The sequence below is a fragment of the Morchella importuna genome, assembly GCF_003444635.1.
Source record: "Morchella importuna strain M04M26 chromosome Unknown Morimp01GS077, whole genome shotgun sequence".
Classification (NCBI taxonomy): domain Eukaryota; kingdom Fungi; phylum Ascomycota; class Pezizomycetes; order Pezizales; family Morchellaceae; genus Morchella; species Morchella importuna.
Window position 1 is genome coordinate 27,998 of NW_025763473.1, and position 16,174 is coordinate 44,171.

Here is a 16,174-nt window from a genome sequence, read left to right on the forward strand (position 1 = left end):
GCAAAAGGGCAATGCCAGTCCATGTTTGCTGCTTATGCATAGACATTGAGCTGTTCAGACGAGCAGTACCACAGCCTCAACCTCAAAGCTAATTATGCCTTTCATGAATCGACAGAAACTTACACTTCTGTTAATGGTTGAGTAGTCATCAACAGTATACGGAACAGTGCTCGTACTAGTATCCCGCGACTGAGTTTACAAAGGTATTGAGGATACCAACGTTAAATATATTTTGAGAAACTGGTGCAGTCTTCCTATCCTACGACTGACCATACAGGGGCATGGAGGATACCCATTTTAGATATCTTTTGAGGGACTGATGCGGACTTCCTATTCTTTGAGGACGGTGTATCAGTCTAAAGGAGGCAAAGTGAGGGTTGCCTCACCTTGAGTGAGTATGATGAATGCTTCAGCTCTGTGAGCATCGACGAGTACTCTGAAAGCACTCGCAGAAGCACTCGCAGAAGCACTCACGGAAGCACTCGCAGCAGCTTTGGCGGAAGCATCCGCGATAGCATTCACGGGAGCATTCGCAGTACCATGAGAAAAGTCATCGTGCTGTAAGAGCATTGGGAAGTGTTCGCGTATACTACTGGCGTAATCAAAAGAAGCAAAGATTTCATAGGTGCTGTTGGCGGGGTCACTCCATCCTAGTGTTTCCGGAGGAAGAGCGAATTTCATTGCGATACAGGCGACTATATCATTGTCAAGTGTCCTCCGGACATGAGCCATATCTCCTGACAGTCTCAGAAATATGGCCGGTCCTGTAGCGGAGCCCCGCGCAAAAATTCTATTCTGGGGTGCCGGATGTGCTGAGTGCCCAACGTGCAGAATGCCCGACAGGATGGAGGGGCTGCACCCTGGGTAATAAGTGAGCTTGCTGATATCTGATTGGTAGAAGCTTAATCAACGGAGTTGTAATACACTTTAAACCACTTGACCAGAGCATCTCCTTCCATCAGGTTGCTGGCATAATGGATCCCAACCTTTCCCGAGGTAAAGGATTGGCCTTCAATGGAGAAAACATCCCCAGATTACCGGATGAAGGTCTCCACATTGTCTGCCTTGCCATTGAACTTGGCTGGAGGGGGTGCTTTGGGCTCTCAGGCTCTAGAGATAGAGGAAGGTTGTGGGGGACCCGGATGCCTCATGAACTGGGCTATGGAGACGAAAAGCTGTCTCTGCTGCTTCTCTAGCATCTTTCTGAAGTATCTCCACCAATCTCTCCAAACTCCATTTTCCGGTTCCAAATCTGAACTGTCCCAGTGTTATAGGAACTACGGAACACTGTTCTAAAGACTTAAGACGGTGAGGAATACGAGTGACGGGTTGTGATGCGAGGACGGTCGGGTAACGAAAGGACAAGCATAGAAAGGTATCGGGTAGTGTGGGGGCACGCGGTGTTACCACACTAGTGTTATACTATTATGACGGCACGCTTACTATTGGGTGTCTCACCCGGAATAGAATAGGAAGCGGGGCTTACGGCTGTAGGCTGTTCTACTTAGGGAAGTTTTCACGGATCGGTTGGTGGAGTCGTTGGGTTACGCGGAGTTGGATTAGTCAGGAGGTTTCTATCGTGTTCTTTGAATTTCCGTTCGGCTGCGCGGTGTGAGTCATTGGGATTAGTCATCGCAGGATTTCCTTGGGTATAATAAGGGGGCTCTCCCTCGCTTCGTTCCTGTTTTCCTTTCTCTTCTCCTTTCCTTACGCAACGTCTTCTGTACTCCTCGCAACACCAAAACTTTCGAACAAACAACAACTTTTGGCCTGCATCCCCGATAAAACTTTTACTCGAACACGATCCTGTATGTCAATAGACCGCGTAATCTATTGGTATCTTATCGCACATCTGTTCGTACGCGAAGTTATTCACGCTCTAGTCCCTGAGTTGTGATCTCCTCACCCCTCAACCCTCGCTTAAGCCTCGCGACCGTAGCGAAAAACAACAACCTGGCCTCACCAAGCCCACCCAAGCCACCAAACATCGCGGGCAGAAAGAGGACTCTATCAGAAGTCTTTCCTAACCCAATCCGATCCGGAACATCAGTGATGTCCCAGCAAGCCTCGTTGAGCTCCTGGTTCGCAGGGGCCCCCCCTCCAGGAACCCCGGCACCCCCCCGCTTCCCCGACACCCAATCGACCCAACAGACACAATCCACCACAGTAGAACAGACCCAACTCGGAAACGAACCTTTCTCCATCTTCGCCGAACATACCCAATACAACGAACCATACGCCCCAAAATACGACTACATCCACCCCAGCATTGTTCCCGAAGAAACCCACGCCAGAATGGACTTGAACTACATGTCTTGGGTGGTTAGAAATGCGCTCACCATAGCACTCGAACCCCTCAACCAAACGACCGAACAAATCAACAGGGACCTAAAAGCCACCATTGAAGTCCTATCCACCCAAAACGATTCCCTCAAGCACACCGTCGACGTCCTGGCCAAACAAATGTTTGAAATGACAAAAAACCAGGACAAAACATCGGAAAAACTCCACCGCCTCCAACAACAGCTCACCAACCTCTCTGTCAACAGGCGCAGCAACCAAGCAATCACTGAAGGAAGAACCTCCGCAATTGCCGCCGTCGCTGCCGCCACCACCACCACCCCCACCACACCCGCCAACAACCCCAATCACCCCAAACATGCCCAACAGCCAAAAGGGAAAGCTAAGGAAACACTGGCTCCACCGGCACCAAAATACTACGCGTCCGCTGCGTCAGGAAACACAAACCCCGAATTCACGACTGTCACGAACAAGAGGAAAACCAAACCCAAAGCAGACCCCCTGTTCAAACCGGAAATCACCAAACTCAACCGGGAAATCGTGATCGAAACCAATAAGGAACTCCTAGTCACTCCATCGGACATCAGAGCCAAGATCAATGCAAAAATCCAGGACCCCGATTGCCAACTAATCGCCGCCCGGAAAACAACCAAGAACAACATAATCCTGGAATCAAAGTTCGCAACCCCAGCAACAAAGGTCCTTGAATACAAAAAGGAAATCGAAACTGCCTTGAACGAACTAAAGGTACCCTTCGTCGACATCCGAATCAACTCCAGATGGTCAAAATTCATCCTCCATGGCATTCCCACCTCCATAGGCGAAGCCTTCGACGCAGGACAATGTCTAGCATCGGAAATTAGAAAAAACTACGGCAACACGTTTGAACTGGCACAAATCCCGAGATGGCTATCAAAACCAGAAGCCCGAATCGGAAAGTCACACTCTTCCATGATCATCGCCCTCCCTGGACAATTCACCAAAGAAAACCTCGGCCTCCGATACCTCACCCTCTTCGACAGGAACTGCAAAATCGACAGTTACCTCCCAGCAAACCCAGAGACCCAGTGTGCCAAATGCCTTGAATACGGCCATAGACAGGAACGCTGCTCCAACAGCGGAAGATGCGGACACTGCGCCGAGGAACACCAAACCAAAAACCACCCATGTACAGAATGCGCCGGAGGCCTCAGATGCTCACACACACCTATCCGATGCTATCACTGCAAGGCCCCCCACAAAGCAACAGACGCCAACTGCCCAGAACGAACCAAAGTCCGAATCACAAACAGACTCGGACCAGACACAAACCCAAGCCCGCTACCAATTCCCGTAGTTATCCCGGCACAAGACCCCCCACAAGAAGACGCAGCCATGGATAACACCCAATGAGTCACACCAAAAGAACCACGGCTATCGCACAGCAACTGAACTGTGCGAAAAACGAGCTCACAACAAAGTCAGTAGTGGAGGAAGCAGAACAAGACCACAACATACTTTTTCTTTTGTTACAGGAACCATGGAACAATAAGGACGGCCACCCACTGGAATCCCCCCTTTTCTATCTATTCACAGCCAGCAACAAGGGCACTAAAGCCGCCACATACATCAGAAAACACGCCAACTTAAAACCAAAACACCACTACACGCACAACAACTTCATCGTCTCCGTCACAGTGGAAATCCAAAACCAAAAAACACAAATCCTCAACATATACTCACCAGGGCGGAGCGGACCCTTCGCAGAAATATCCCGACAAATAACCACCATCCAAAACTGTCTCGTCATGGGAGACTTCAACAGCCACCACCAATTATGGTATGGGCATAGATCCCATGACTACACCAATACAATCAGAGCAGATAAACCCGGATCCAAGAAAATAAAAAGATGGATTGATCGACAAAAGCTATCCTTACTCAATGAACCAGGCGAATTCACACACTTCCCCAGAAATAATAACAGATCGACTATCATCGATCTGACACTAGTCAAAGGACCAATCCTGGACCATGACGTCCGCTGGAACATCGACCGACATGGAGCAGGATCCGACCACGGGAAAACCATCCTACAACTACGAATAGAGAAGCCCCCTCACATCCCCAGGAGACTATGGCACCGAACGAATTGGGAAAAATTGGAAGAAAATATCTCAGGCCTCCACTTTCCCCCAGAAGCATGGGAAAGCCAGAACCACACAAAGCAATCAGTTGACTTCATACTTGAACATATAGACAACTTGATAGACCGAATAACCCCATGGAGCCAAGGACACCCTAAATCTAAGAAATGGTGGACCCCAGAGCTGAAGGAAATTAAATCAACCCTCCACACACTAGAAAGGAAAGCCAGAAACACCCAAAAGGACGAAGACAGGGAATCTTTCAGGAAGACCAGCAGGAAATGGACGGCAGCAATCCGAAAAGCCAAGGCAGAACAAAGGGAAAAAGAACTCATGGAAGCCAAGGGTAGCGCCATTTGGAAACTAATCAACACGGGGAAAAGAAGGGACTCTACAATCCCAATTATACAAGGTGAAGAAACGTTTGCGGGGAAGTGCCAAGCTCTAAGAGCCCAACTCTTCCCCACAAATTGGACGTCCCCCAAAAACCCCCCACTCCAAATCAGACCCCCCTCTTTTGACCTTAGTGACGATTTCCAGGAAGTAACAACAGAAGAAATTACATCCGCAATCAGATCATGCCCGACACACTCGGCCACCGTCCCCGATAACATCCCATACCCGTTTATACAGGCAACAATCAAGGCAAACACCCAACTCTTCCAAGACATGTTCTCGGCCATGCTCCGACATGGAGTCCAGCCGGATCGATGGAAAGTGGCAAAATGCATTCCGATCCCAAAACCAGGAAAATCCGATTATTCGTCAGCCAAAGCCTACCGACCCATCTCCCTATTACAATGCTTCAGCAAAGTACTGGAAAAGATAGTGGCAACAAGACTATGCACCGCCGGATCCATCCTGGAGACCCTCAGCAAAGACCAGTTCGGAGGAAGACCAACAATTTCAGCGATCGATGCCCTACTACGGACCCTCACGCCCATACAACAAAACCTCCTAATCAAACGAACCACAGGAACCACCCCAGACAGACCAGCCCTTCTCACAAACGATATACAGGGAGCCTTCAATTGCGTCAACCACCTCCTACTCGCAGAAATCATGACCCAACAAAAATTCCCGACCTACCTAACCAACTGGTGCAAGGAATTCAACACCAACCGAACACTCCAATTCCAATTTAACCACGAACTGGAACCACCACAACCATATGCCTCAGGACTACCTCAAGGCTCCCCCCTCTCCCCAGTATTATTTATGATATATGCCGGGGTGATAACAGACGCCACCAACTCTCCCAAAGAAACCAACACCACCTATATCGACGATGATGCACTCGTACAACTCGCAAAGACCCCCCTCTATATCACCAAAAGACTCAATGAAAGAATGGCAGAAAGAGTCAAGAAAGCAGCACCCCTCAACATCAAATACGAACCCCAGAAATCCGACCTGGTCTTCTTCAAACCCACATCGTCGAACACTCCAACTCCCAGAAACTTGGTAATAATCGCAAAAGAAGAAATCCAACCTAAAGATAGACTCAAATACGTTGGAGTCTGGCTGGACTCAAACCTCTCCTTCCGACCCCAGATCGAAGAAACCATTGCCAAAGGCCTTAAAGCCCTAAGCAGAATCAAAAACATCGCACACCTCCCCGGGACGACAGTAAAATCCATCCACCACCTCATCGTCCAAGGCTTCCTCCCTACCATCCTATGGGGATCAGAGGCATGGTAGACGGGAGCCGAACATATCCTCCGATCACTATCCCCACTCTATAACGAAGCTGCCAGGATAGTAACAGGCCTACCCCGCTGGACAAAAACCGAAAGACTGCTGAAAGAGGCAGCACTCCCCCCACTCGAACACCTCCTCAACCACAAATCACGAAAATACGGGACGCGCATCCTTTGCCACCCTGCCGACCACCCACTCAACGAAGGACTTATACAGCTCCTCCCCACCAGAATAAAAAACATAAAAGGCACAGGCCTACACCGGATAGCATCACTCATGCTACCCTTCCAAGAACCAGGCAACCGCAGAGAGCGATGGATCCAAAATGACACCCTCACCAAACGAATGCTGGACGAATGGAACTCCATCCCATGCACCAATTACCACGAGCCAGGGACCTTTAAGATTCACCCCAAACGAGCAAAACTCCCCCGATCCAAAGCGAAACTCATACATCGCATACGATGCCAAGTCACCAGAATAGACAGACACGCAGCATTCACGGAACCCGAACCCTGCCAATGTGGCGTGGAACAATCCTCCAAACACACCATGATCGACTGCCCGCGATGGGCTCAAATACGAAGGCCACTTATAGACAAAATCCCAGGACCGCACACCTGGGAAAACTGGCTATTCACCAACCTCAACGTAGATCTGATTCTACAATTCGCATCAAAAACCAACCTACTCGACTGGTACTGTTTGGGGAAATAGCCAGTGCTAAGCGATAATTCTGTAGCGTTTAAACTGATGATATTGTAAACCGGATTCCCTTGACTCGATGGTTGATGATACCTTCAAGTCTTCGGAGAATCCTGCCCTATTTATACATGTTGGAACCTATGCCAAGGCCCGCTTTCTAATACTAACTGATACAACGATAATAGAATAAGATAACGCCTCCGAAGATAACCCAGATAGAAAAGCGCCCCCGCATAGTTCCGTCCTCCATTCTAAATCTGATACGTAACCATGAACCTTGCAATTGCCAGTCATCGGGTTGTATCATACTATTATCCTAGACCTACTTCCCTAAGTAGAACGGCCTGCAGCCGTAAGCCCCGCCTCCTATTCTATTTCAGGTGAGACACCCAATAGTAAGCGTGCCGTCATAATGGTATAATACTAGTGTGGTAACACCGCGTGTCCCCACACTACCCGATACCTTTCTATGCTTGTTCTTTCGTTGCCCGACCGCCCTCGCATCACAACCCGTCACTCGTATTCCTCGCTGTTCTAAGCCTCTAGAACAGTGCTCCGTAGTTCCTGTAACACTACTCCCCCTTCCTAGACGTCGCCCTCGACCGTTAAAACCCTTCTATGATAAAAACCCTGTGGGAAAAGTCATAGAGTAGGGAAAGGTATCGAGCTTAGTCCCGCCTGTTCCGTCGTCGTTTATGAGCCCGTTCGCCATCGATAGCTGGGCCTTGACTTCGTGTGTGGGGTCGTATGTTCACAGTCGGCTGGAAGTTCTCCTCCGCCAATGCTTCTTGTGGCTCGGGTGTTGCCAGTCGTTTCCGTGTATTCTGCCTAGTGGGATCCGGATCCTCGCGATAGGGTCGTAGCAGCATCTCGTGGAATACGTCATGAACCTTCCATTCTACCGGAAGTTCAAGGCGGTAAGCCCGGTTGCCTATCACCGCTGAGATCGTGAACGGTCCTGTAAATTTGTCTGACCACTTGGAGTATCCTCCTAGGTTCCGAGTATCCAGCAAGACTTTCTGACCGATAGTGAACCGCTGTACTGCTGGTCCTGGCTTTGACGCCATCTTGTCGAACGTCTTCTGTAGCGTATCTCTTGCTAACTCATGAGCCGTGATGATCTCATCCAAGTAGTTGTTTCCATTGGCATCTAAACGTTCGATCTCTGCATCCGTAGGCCAATCCGTTCGAGGGTGGAAACCGTAGTTGCAGTAGAACGGCGACTGTCCCGTCGACGTATGCTTCGCATTATTGTAGGCGTATTCGCAGATAGGTAACAGGTCCTTCCACTTCTTACCTGTTCCTGCTGTGTAGGCCCGAATATAACCTTCCATGTGCTGGTTGGTCCGTTCTGTTTGGCCATCGGTCTGCGGGTGAAATGATGTCGAGAGTCTTCTACGAATCCCCAATCTCTCCGTGATTGCCGTCCAGAATGCTGACACGAACTGTGTTCCTCTATCAGAGACGATGCTCCTAGGGAGCCCGTGGAAACGCCAGATGTCTTTGACGAATGCATTAGCGGTCTGTTCTGCGTTGATTCCTGTCATTGGAATGAAGTGAGCCATTTTGGTAAAACGGTCCACAACTACCAATACGTTACGGAATCCTGATTTCTCCTTTGGCATTTCTACTACGAAATCCATCGAGATATCAGTCCAAGGTGTGGTGGCTAACTCTAGGGGTTGAGGGAGTGACAAGTGTCTCCGACGTTGCTTGGCTCTCTGGCACACGTCGCACGTCTTGACGAAGTTGGCTACATCCGTGGACATTCCTGGCCACCAGTAGTTCCTATCGATCAACTCAAGGGTTTTATCCCTTCCTAGATGCCCCGCTACGGGTCGGTCATGATGTTCCTCAATGACCTGCTTGACCGCGTAGCCCGGTACTACCCATCGACCATCGTGGGTAGGGTCATTCGAATCGGGACTCCATTCAGCGGCAGGCTCTACCTTTACGACAGCAGCCTCCGGTGGTCCGAAGATCTCAAGGTTTGAGTTAGGGAGGTGTTCATCCGGAACCATCCTCCGAACCCATCGTCTTTCCTGTTCATACCAACCCTGTAGTGGCTGAGGCAGCTCTACGCTTGGTATGTCGTACCACTGATCCAACTGATTCCATTCCTCTTCGGGGTTGCCAATCACCTCAGACCCAGTTTCTACGCTGGTCCGTGATTTTCTGACAAACTGATCTGCGTTGAGTAGCTGTTTTACGGGCTGCTCACGCATCACTCCCCCTTCCATCGCGAACTCCGGACGCCTTGTAAGTGCATCTGGCTTGCCGTTCTTTTCGCCTGGTCGGTAATGGATCTTGAAGCGAAAAGGTGCTATCTTCTCGGCCCATCTGGCTTGTCTTCTTGACAACTTCTTGGTCGTTGTGAAATACTGCAGGTTTTGGTGATCCGAATGTATCTGGATAGGGATGTCCGTCCCTTCCAGCCAATGTCTCCAAGTCAAGAGAGCAGAAACTATTGCGAGCATCTCCTTGTCGTAGATCTCATAGTTAACCTCTGCCTCGTTGAAGTTGCGAGAGTGGTAAGCTACCGGATGTAGAATACCGTCCTCGAACACCTGAGAGAGTACTGCGGCCTCGGCCCAGTCACTCGCATCAGTCTCCACGATTGCTTCGCGGTGTTCGTCATAGTGTCGGAGTATTGGAGCAGACGTAAATCTCCTCTTGAGCTCGTCGAACGCATCTTCCTGTTCCCTGCCCCATTTCCATACGGAACCTTTCTTCAGGAGATCGGTCATAGGTCTGCAAACCTTAGAGTATCGGTGGATGAACCGTCTTAGGAAATTGGCGAACCCGAGGAAGCACTGGAGTTCCTTGACCTTGGTTGGGACTAACCAGCCTTCGATCGCCTGGACTTTCTTTGGTGATACTCGGTTCCCTTTTCCTGATAGTATGAATCCCAGGAATTCTACCTCCTGTTGATACCATTCCGTTTTCTCGAGGTTTCCGTATAGGTGGTGTCGTCGCAGTCGCTCCAAAACTTCCCGTACAAGAGTCGTATGCTCTTCCCTAGTCTTTGAATACATTAAGATGTCATCCAGGTAGACTACTACGCCTTGATCTAGAAGATCCTTGAATATGGTATTGACCATGACCTGAAACGACGCAGGAGCATTGGTCAAACCGAAAGGCATTACCCTATATTCGAAGAGGCCGTATTTCGTTCGGAAAGCGGTTTTCCATTCTTCGCCCTTAGCAATCCTAATCAGATTATAACCATTTTTCAGGTCTATTTTCGTGAAGTAGAGTGCTCCTTTCGTTGCGTCGGCCAGCTCATTCATGAGCGGCAGTGGATAGCGGTTCTTGATTGTGATTCCATTCAAGCCACGAAAGTCGACACATAACCGAAGCTTGCCATTAGCTTTCGGAACGAACAGGACGGGTGCCGCTGCTGGGCTAGTGGAGGGGACTACTTTGCCAGAGGGCAAGTTTTCGTCCAAATACTCCCGGAGTGCCTTATCTTCAGGTGGGGAGAGCGAATAAATCGGTCCCCACGGAGGCTGCTTTCCTTCCATAAGAGGAATGGTATGATCCCATTCAGAGTGGTCAGGTAGTCGAGCGGCTCCTTCCTTGGAGAACACGTCGGCATATTCCTGAAACTCCACCGGTATAGCACTAACGAGAGCCTCGTTTACCGATGCTCTTGCCCAAAAGGGGTGTTGCTCGATCGTCATCTGCTTCTTGGGTGACGCCCTCAACAGCCTGATGACCAGCTCTTCTGGGTCTTGATCGTATATGTCTTCGACTGATACGAAGCATCCATTGACTATACAGTTATTACTATGGAAGCTAACACTGTTGCGTCCCCAATGGATGGTTGGTTGATGCTCCTTGAGCCATCGATGTGGTATGACGAGGTCCTCTCCTGCGAACGAGCCAATCTCACAGGTGATAGCCCTGTCCAGATGGTTGCCGATGCGGAGGGCGAGAGGTTGAGTGATGTGAGTGCCGGAATTGGGCATAGGGGTACCATCGGCCTGTCTGATGATGAGAGGCTTGGGTCGAGGTTGAGTAGGTATTTTTGCACGGTGGATACAGTCCCAGGACATAATCCAGTCCTCAGTGCCACTGTCTAGAAGGGCGTTGACCGTTGCAACATGTTTGGTACTAGTTGCGGGGTGATCCCAAGAGATCTCGATCTCGAGGCGAGTTTCTTGTGTGTTGGAAGCCATATTGGTATGTTGGTTCTGTAAAGGATTTTGTATTGGTCTTTGGATGTGGGTTGGTTCGATAGTTTTTTCTGTTTGAGCGCGGGGTGAGGGGTTTTATATAGAGAGTTCGAGTGTTTGATGAAGATCATGGTACAACACTTACGCACCAGGCGTTTCGGGGTGTAACCCCATCCTCAGAGTGTGTGTAAAGGGAATTAAATTTCCGCGCGTGTAGCAAAATAAATATAGAAAATCCCGTAGCCCACCGATAACAATAACCATAACACATAAAATCCTTGTTTCCGCAACAAAATAGAAAGAAACCATAACGCAACATGAGATACCAAAAAATAGAAATACCCAATCAATTTTGATCCTCCAAAGTTGTAATCCTTGCCCGAAATGCCTCATTCTGGGGGCCCAATTTCCGCTTCTTTTCACCCTCCCTTCCGTGGTCCTTTCCTCCGGAAGGATACCGTTTCCTCTTCAGGTCGGTTAACCTGACCTTACTCGTCGCCACGCAATCTTTCGCGAAGTGGTTATCTCTACCACAACGGAAACACTTTCCTTCCTTTTGCCATTTTTCCTTCTCGTCCTTGGTGACACCTAAGTCATCCGAGGCCTTGGAGTTGTGTGCTGGCGCGGAGAAAGTTTTCCGAGGTGCGGGGTTGCGCGATTTTCGCCGTTCCGACTTCTCTTCGCGAGGTTTCACGACCTCCTTGCCACGTAAGATCTCTTTCCGGGCCTTCACCTCGTGATCCTTACGTCCGACCTTCCTAACCCAGGCTAGCCATTCCGCGAAATCTTCTGGTTCCTCGATCGCATTCGAGAGGCGTTGTTCCAGTGAGGAGTTTATTCCTGTTAGGATCATGGATTTCATTACGATGGGCCCGACCCTTGCGTCCCATTCCAGATTCTGCATCTCGTTGATGTAGTCATCAATCATGCCAGTTTGATGGAGCTTATCCATCTTCTGTTTGGCTTGCTCTTGACTAGTCCGATTGCCGTATTGAATCCGTAATTCGTTTTTGAAATTTTCCCATGTCCCAATGCTGGGATCCACCGATAGTCGTTCCACGAAGTTTCGCCAGAATTTTGCCGCACTTCCGGTAAGTTCCAGGGATGCCCACAGGATCTTGGTCTGGTCGTCCCACCGGACTTTCCTCTGAAGTTCAATTAAGACTTCCATTTGGTCGATCCAGTGTCGTACGTCTTCGTCGGCTTTTCCGGAGAAGGGGATCTTTGCCTGTTTTGGCGTGTCTCCTAGGGTGGCGCGAGGGGGGTGCATGAGGTCTACCTCTTGCTGCCTATTATGGCGCCTTCGCTCCTCCCGTCTTCTTCGCCTTCGTTCACGTGCTCGACGATCGTCCTCTGAATCGGAGGAGCTGGATGAGTCGGAGGGGGATGGGTCTCGTGGTCTTGCGCGATTTCCGCCATTGCCATTATTGCCGTTAGCTCCCCTACCTCCCTGTTCACTTTGTTGGCTCCTTGCCGCAGAGTGAGGGGGTACGGGGGGTTGACTCCCTGATCCTTCCGGTCTCTCTCCGGAATTGCTAGGGGGGTTCTGTGGAGGTTGGGGGGTACTACGCCTCCGCCTCCCGAGCCTTCTGGGGCTGCTGCCGTTCTATTGGCTGCCACCCGCATTTGCTCGATTATCTCCTCCAGGTTCTTTTTCGTACCTGCGAATTGGTCTTCCATCGCAGCTTGTCTGTCCCGTTCCATCCTCTCGAGGGCAGCCATAACCTCCGCGGGTATCTGTACAGGGCCATCTTTGGGGAGTTGCTGAACGAAGTTGGTCAGCGCATTTATGTGCTGATCCTGTCGCTCCTGCCTTTCCTGATGCGCCCTAGTAGCTTCCACGATCTGCCCAAGGACTTGACCGAGGTTGCTGGTAGCGGCGGTGGATTCCGCTCGTAGCTGAGCCATGACCTGGTTGAGCTGATTGTCGCGCTCGGCTCTGTCCCCAGCGAACTTGGCGTGGAGGTCCTCGACGATCTTGTTGGTGTACTCCTGCTGCTGACGGGTGAGTTCTCTGAGGATGGGAATGTCCCGTACGTGCATGCTGAGTTCCTCGATCCCTCGGCTGAGCTGCTGCACCACGGGGGCCCCTTGTCGCTGGACTTCTTGCCCAATAAGGTCGCCAAAAGGGTTCTCCACCCGCCGTTCCTCCACGTCCATGTTGGTATCCTCGTCGTCGTCCATTACCCGAGGCACCGAGGGCCTCTGAGTAGAGGATCTCTCTCTGATTGGGGTGACGTATGGGGAGAATTCCCTGTGGTCTACCTGCCGCCTCCTCGCCTGCCCATATGATTCTTCCTGCCTCGTCGATGTGAAGAGGGAGCCTATCGGCACATCTCTCTCTTTCCTGTGGCGCCTCTTCGCCTGGGTTTCCAATATACCTCGATCTCTCAAGGCGATTGAGCTCTCCATGTTGTAGTCTTCCTCCGACCGTTGCTGATGAGCCCTTGACATTGCTAAGTTGCTCGAGTTTGAGCTGTGGTTGCCTTCTGCACCAAGGTTGAGCAATGAACCAGGGGGCTGGGTGAGCAAGTCCGAAAGACCGTTGGGAGAGGGTGATCTTGATTGGGAAGAGTTCTGGGTAGTTGAGGATTTCGGGGTCGTGTTCCTCGAAGGTAGCGGTAGTTCCTGCTTCTGCGAAGAAACCTGTGTAGTGGAGGTATCCGCAGTATAGATGTTCGGCGCTTCCTCTTCGAACGATGAAGGATGTAGCGCAAAGGTAGTTGTTGATGGCTGCTGTTGCCACTCGGGGTGCATATAGTACCTTGGTCTTTCTAATAGACTAAGCGCTTATTCTTCTACTGAGAGCACGGTGACTATCCGCCACTAAGCAAAATACTCAAAGTATTGGTTTAAGCGAGTAGTTGTCTTATCGAGACTTCGGTAGTCTATGCGATAGGTAAAGAGTAAAAGTTAGGGATAAGGTACAATATAGTGTTTGGGGAAATAACCAGTGCTAAGCGATAATTCTGTAGCGTTTAAACTGATGATATTGTAAACCGGATTCCCTTGACTCGATGGTTGATGATACCTTCAAGTCTTCGGAGAATCCTGCCCTATTTATACATGTTGGAACCTATGCCAAGGCCCGCTTTCTAATACTAACTGATACAACGATAATAGAATAAGATAACGCCTCCGAAGATAACCCAGATAGAAAAGCGCCCCCGCATAGTTCCGTCCTCCATTCTAAATCTGATACGTAACCATGAACCTTGCAATTGCCAGTCGTCGGGTTGTATCATACTATTATCCTAGACCTACTTCCCTAAGTAGAACGGCCTGCAGCCGTAAGCCCCGCCTCCTATTCTATTTCAGGTGAGACACCCAATAGTAAGCGTGCCGTCATAATGGTATAATACTAGTGTGGTAACACCGCGTGTCCCCACACTACCCGATACCTTTCTATGCTTGTTCTTTCGTTGCCCGACCGCCCTCGCATCACAACCCGTCACTCGTATTCCTCGCTGTTCTAAGCCTCTAGAACAGTGCTCCGTAGTTCCTGTAACAGGTACGAAATGGACGAGGAGGACCCGGAGGAATGATGATAGGTTTCTTTGTTCTCTCTTTCCGTTCCTGTACCTTCCTTTGATCTTCGTTCTTTTCTTCTTCTTTTCTTTTCTGTTCTGTTCTGTTCGGTCTCCTTTGTTTTTTCCTATGTTTATGGCGGTGGATTCGGCGTGCGATAAGTCTTGTACCTCAAAGCAATATAAAAAACTATCTATCTTCTGTACTCCTCGCAACACCAAAACTTCCGAACAACAACAACTTTTGGTCTGCATTCCCGATAAAACTTTTACTCGAACACGATCCTGTATGTCAATAGACCGCGTAATCTATTGGTATCTTATCGCACATCTGTTCGTACGCGAAGTTATTCACGCTCTAGTCCCTGAGTTGTGATCTCCTCACCCCTCAACCCTCGCTTAAGCCTCGCGACCGTAGCGAAAACAACAACCTGGCCTCAACAACCCCACCAAACCCACCAAACATTGCGGGCAGAAAGAGAACTCTATCAGAAGTCTTTCCTAACCCAATCCGATCCGGAACATCAGTGATGTCCCAACAAGCCTCGTTGAGCTCCTGGTTCGCAGGGGCCCCCCTCCAGGAACACCGGCACCCCCCCGCTTCCCTGACACCCAAACAACCCAACAAACACAGTCCACCACAGTGGAACAAACCCAACTCGGCAATGAACCCTTCTCTATCTTCGCCGAACACACCCAATACAACGAGCCGTACGCACCAAAGTACGACTACATTCACCCCAGCATCGTCCCTGACGAAACCCACGCCAGGATGGACCTGAACTATATATCCTGGGTAGTTAGAAATGCCCTCACCGTAGCGCTTGGACCCATCAACCAAACGACTGAGCAAATCAATAAGGGACTAAAAGCCACTATCGAAGTCCTATCCGTCCAAAACGAATCCCTCAAACACACAGTTGACATCCTGGCCAAACAAATGTTTGAAATGACAAAGAACCAGGACAAAACTTCCGAAAAACTCCACCGTCTCCAACAACAACTCACCAACCTCTCCGTCAACAGGCCCAGCAACCAAGCAGTCACTGAGGGAAAAACCTCTGCAGCCGCCGCCGTCGCTGCTGCCACTATCACCGCCCCCACCACATCCGCCAACAACCCCAACCACCCCAACCCCAACCACCCCCAACAGCCAAAAGGGAAAGCACTGACTCCGCCGGCACAAAAATCTTATGCGGCCGCCGCGGCAGGAAACACGAATCCCGAATTTACGACCGTCACAAACAAGAGGAAAACCAAACCCAAGGCAGACCCACTTTTCAAACCGGAAATCACCAAACTCAACCGGGAAATTGTAATCGAAACAAACAAAGAACTCATAGTTACCCCATCGGACATCAGAGCCAAGATAAATGCAAAAATCCAGGACCCCGACTGTCAACTAATCGCCGCCCGGAAAACAACCAAGAACAACATAATCCTGGAATCAAAATTCGCAACCCCAGCAACAAAGGTCCTCGAATACAAAAAGGAAATTGAAACCGCCCTAAACGAACTAAAAGTACCTTTCGCCGACATCCGGGTTAACTCCAGATGGTCGAAATTCATTCTCCATGGCATCCCTACCTCCATAGGGGAAGCATTTGAAGCAGGACAATTTCTGGCCTCGGAAATC

General features: G+C 50.0%; 1 protein-coding gene across 1 annotated transcript; it reads right to left on the reverse strand.

The window, feature by feature from the left end:
* Nucleotides 1–351: 351 nt before the first annotated feature.
* LAJ45_11608 (uncharacterized protein) lies at nucleotides 352–681 on the reverse strand (the record flags this gene model as incomplete). Its single annotated transcript, XM_046121091.1, has 1 exon — nucleotides 352–681. The coding sequence occupies one exon, from the start codon at nucleotides 679–681 to the stop codon at nucleotides 352–354; it is 330 nt and encodes a 109-aa protein (XP_045965712.1).
* Between the last annotated feature and the right edge of the window lie 15,493 nt (nucleotides 682–16,174).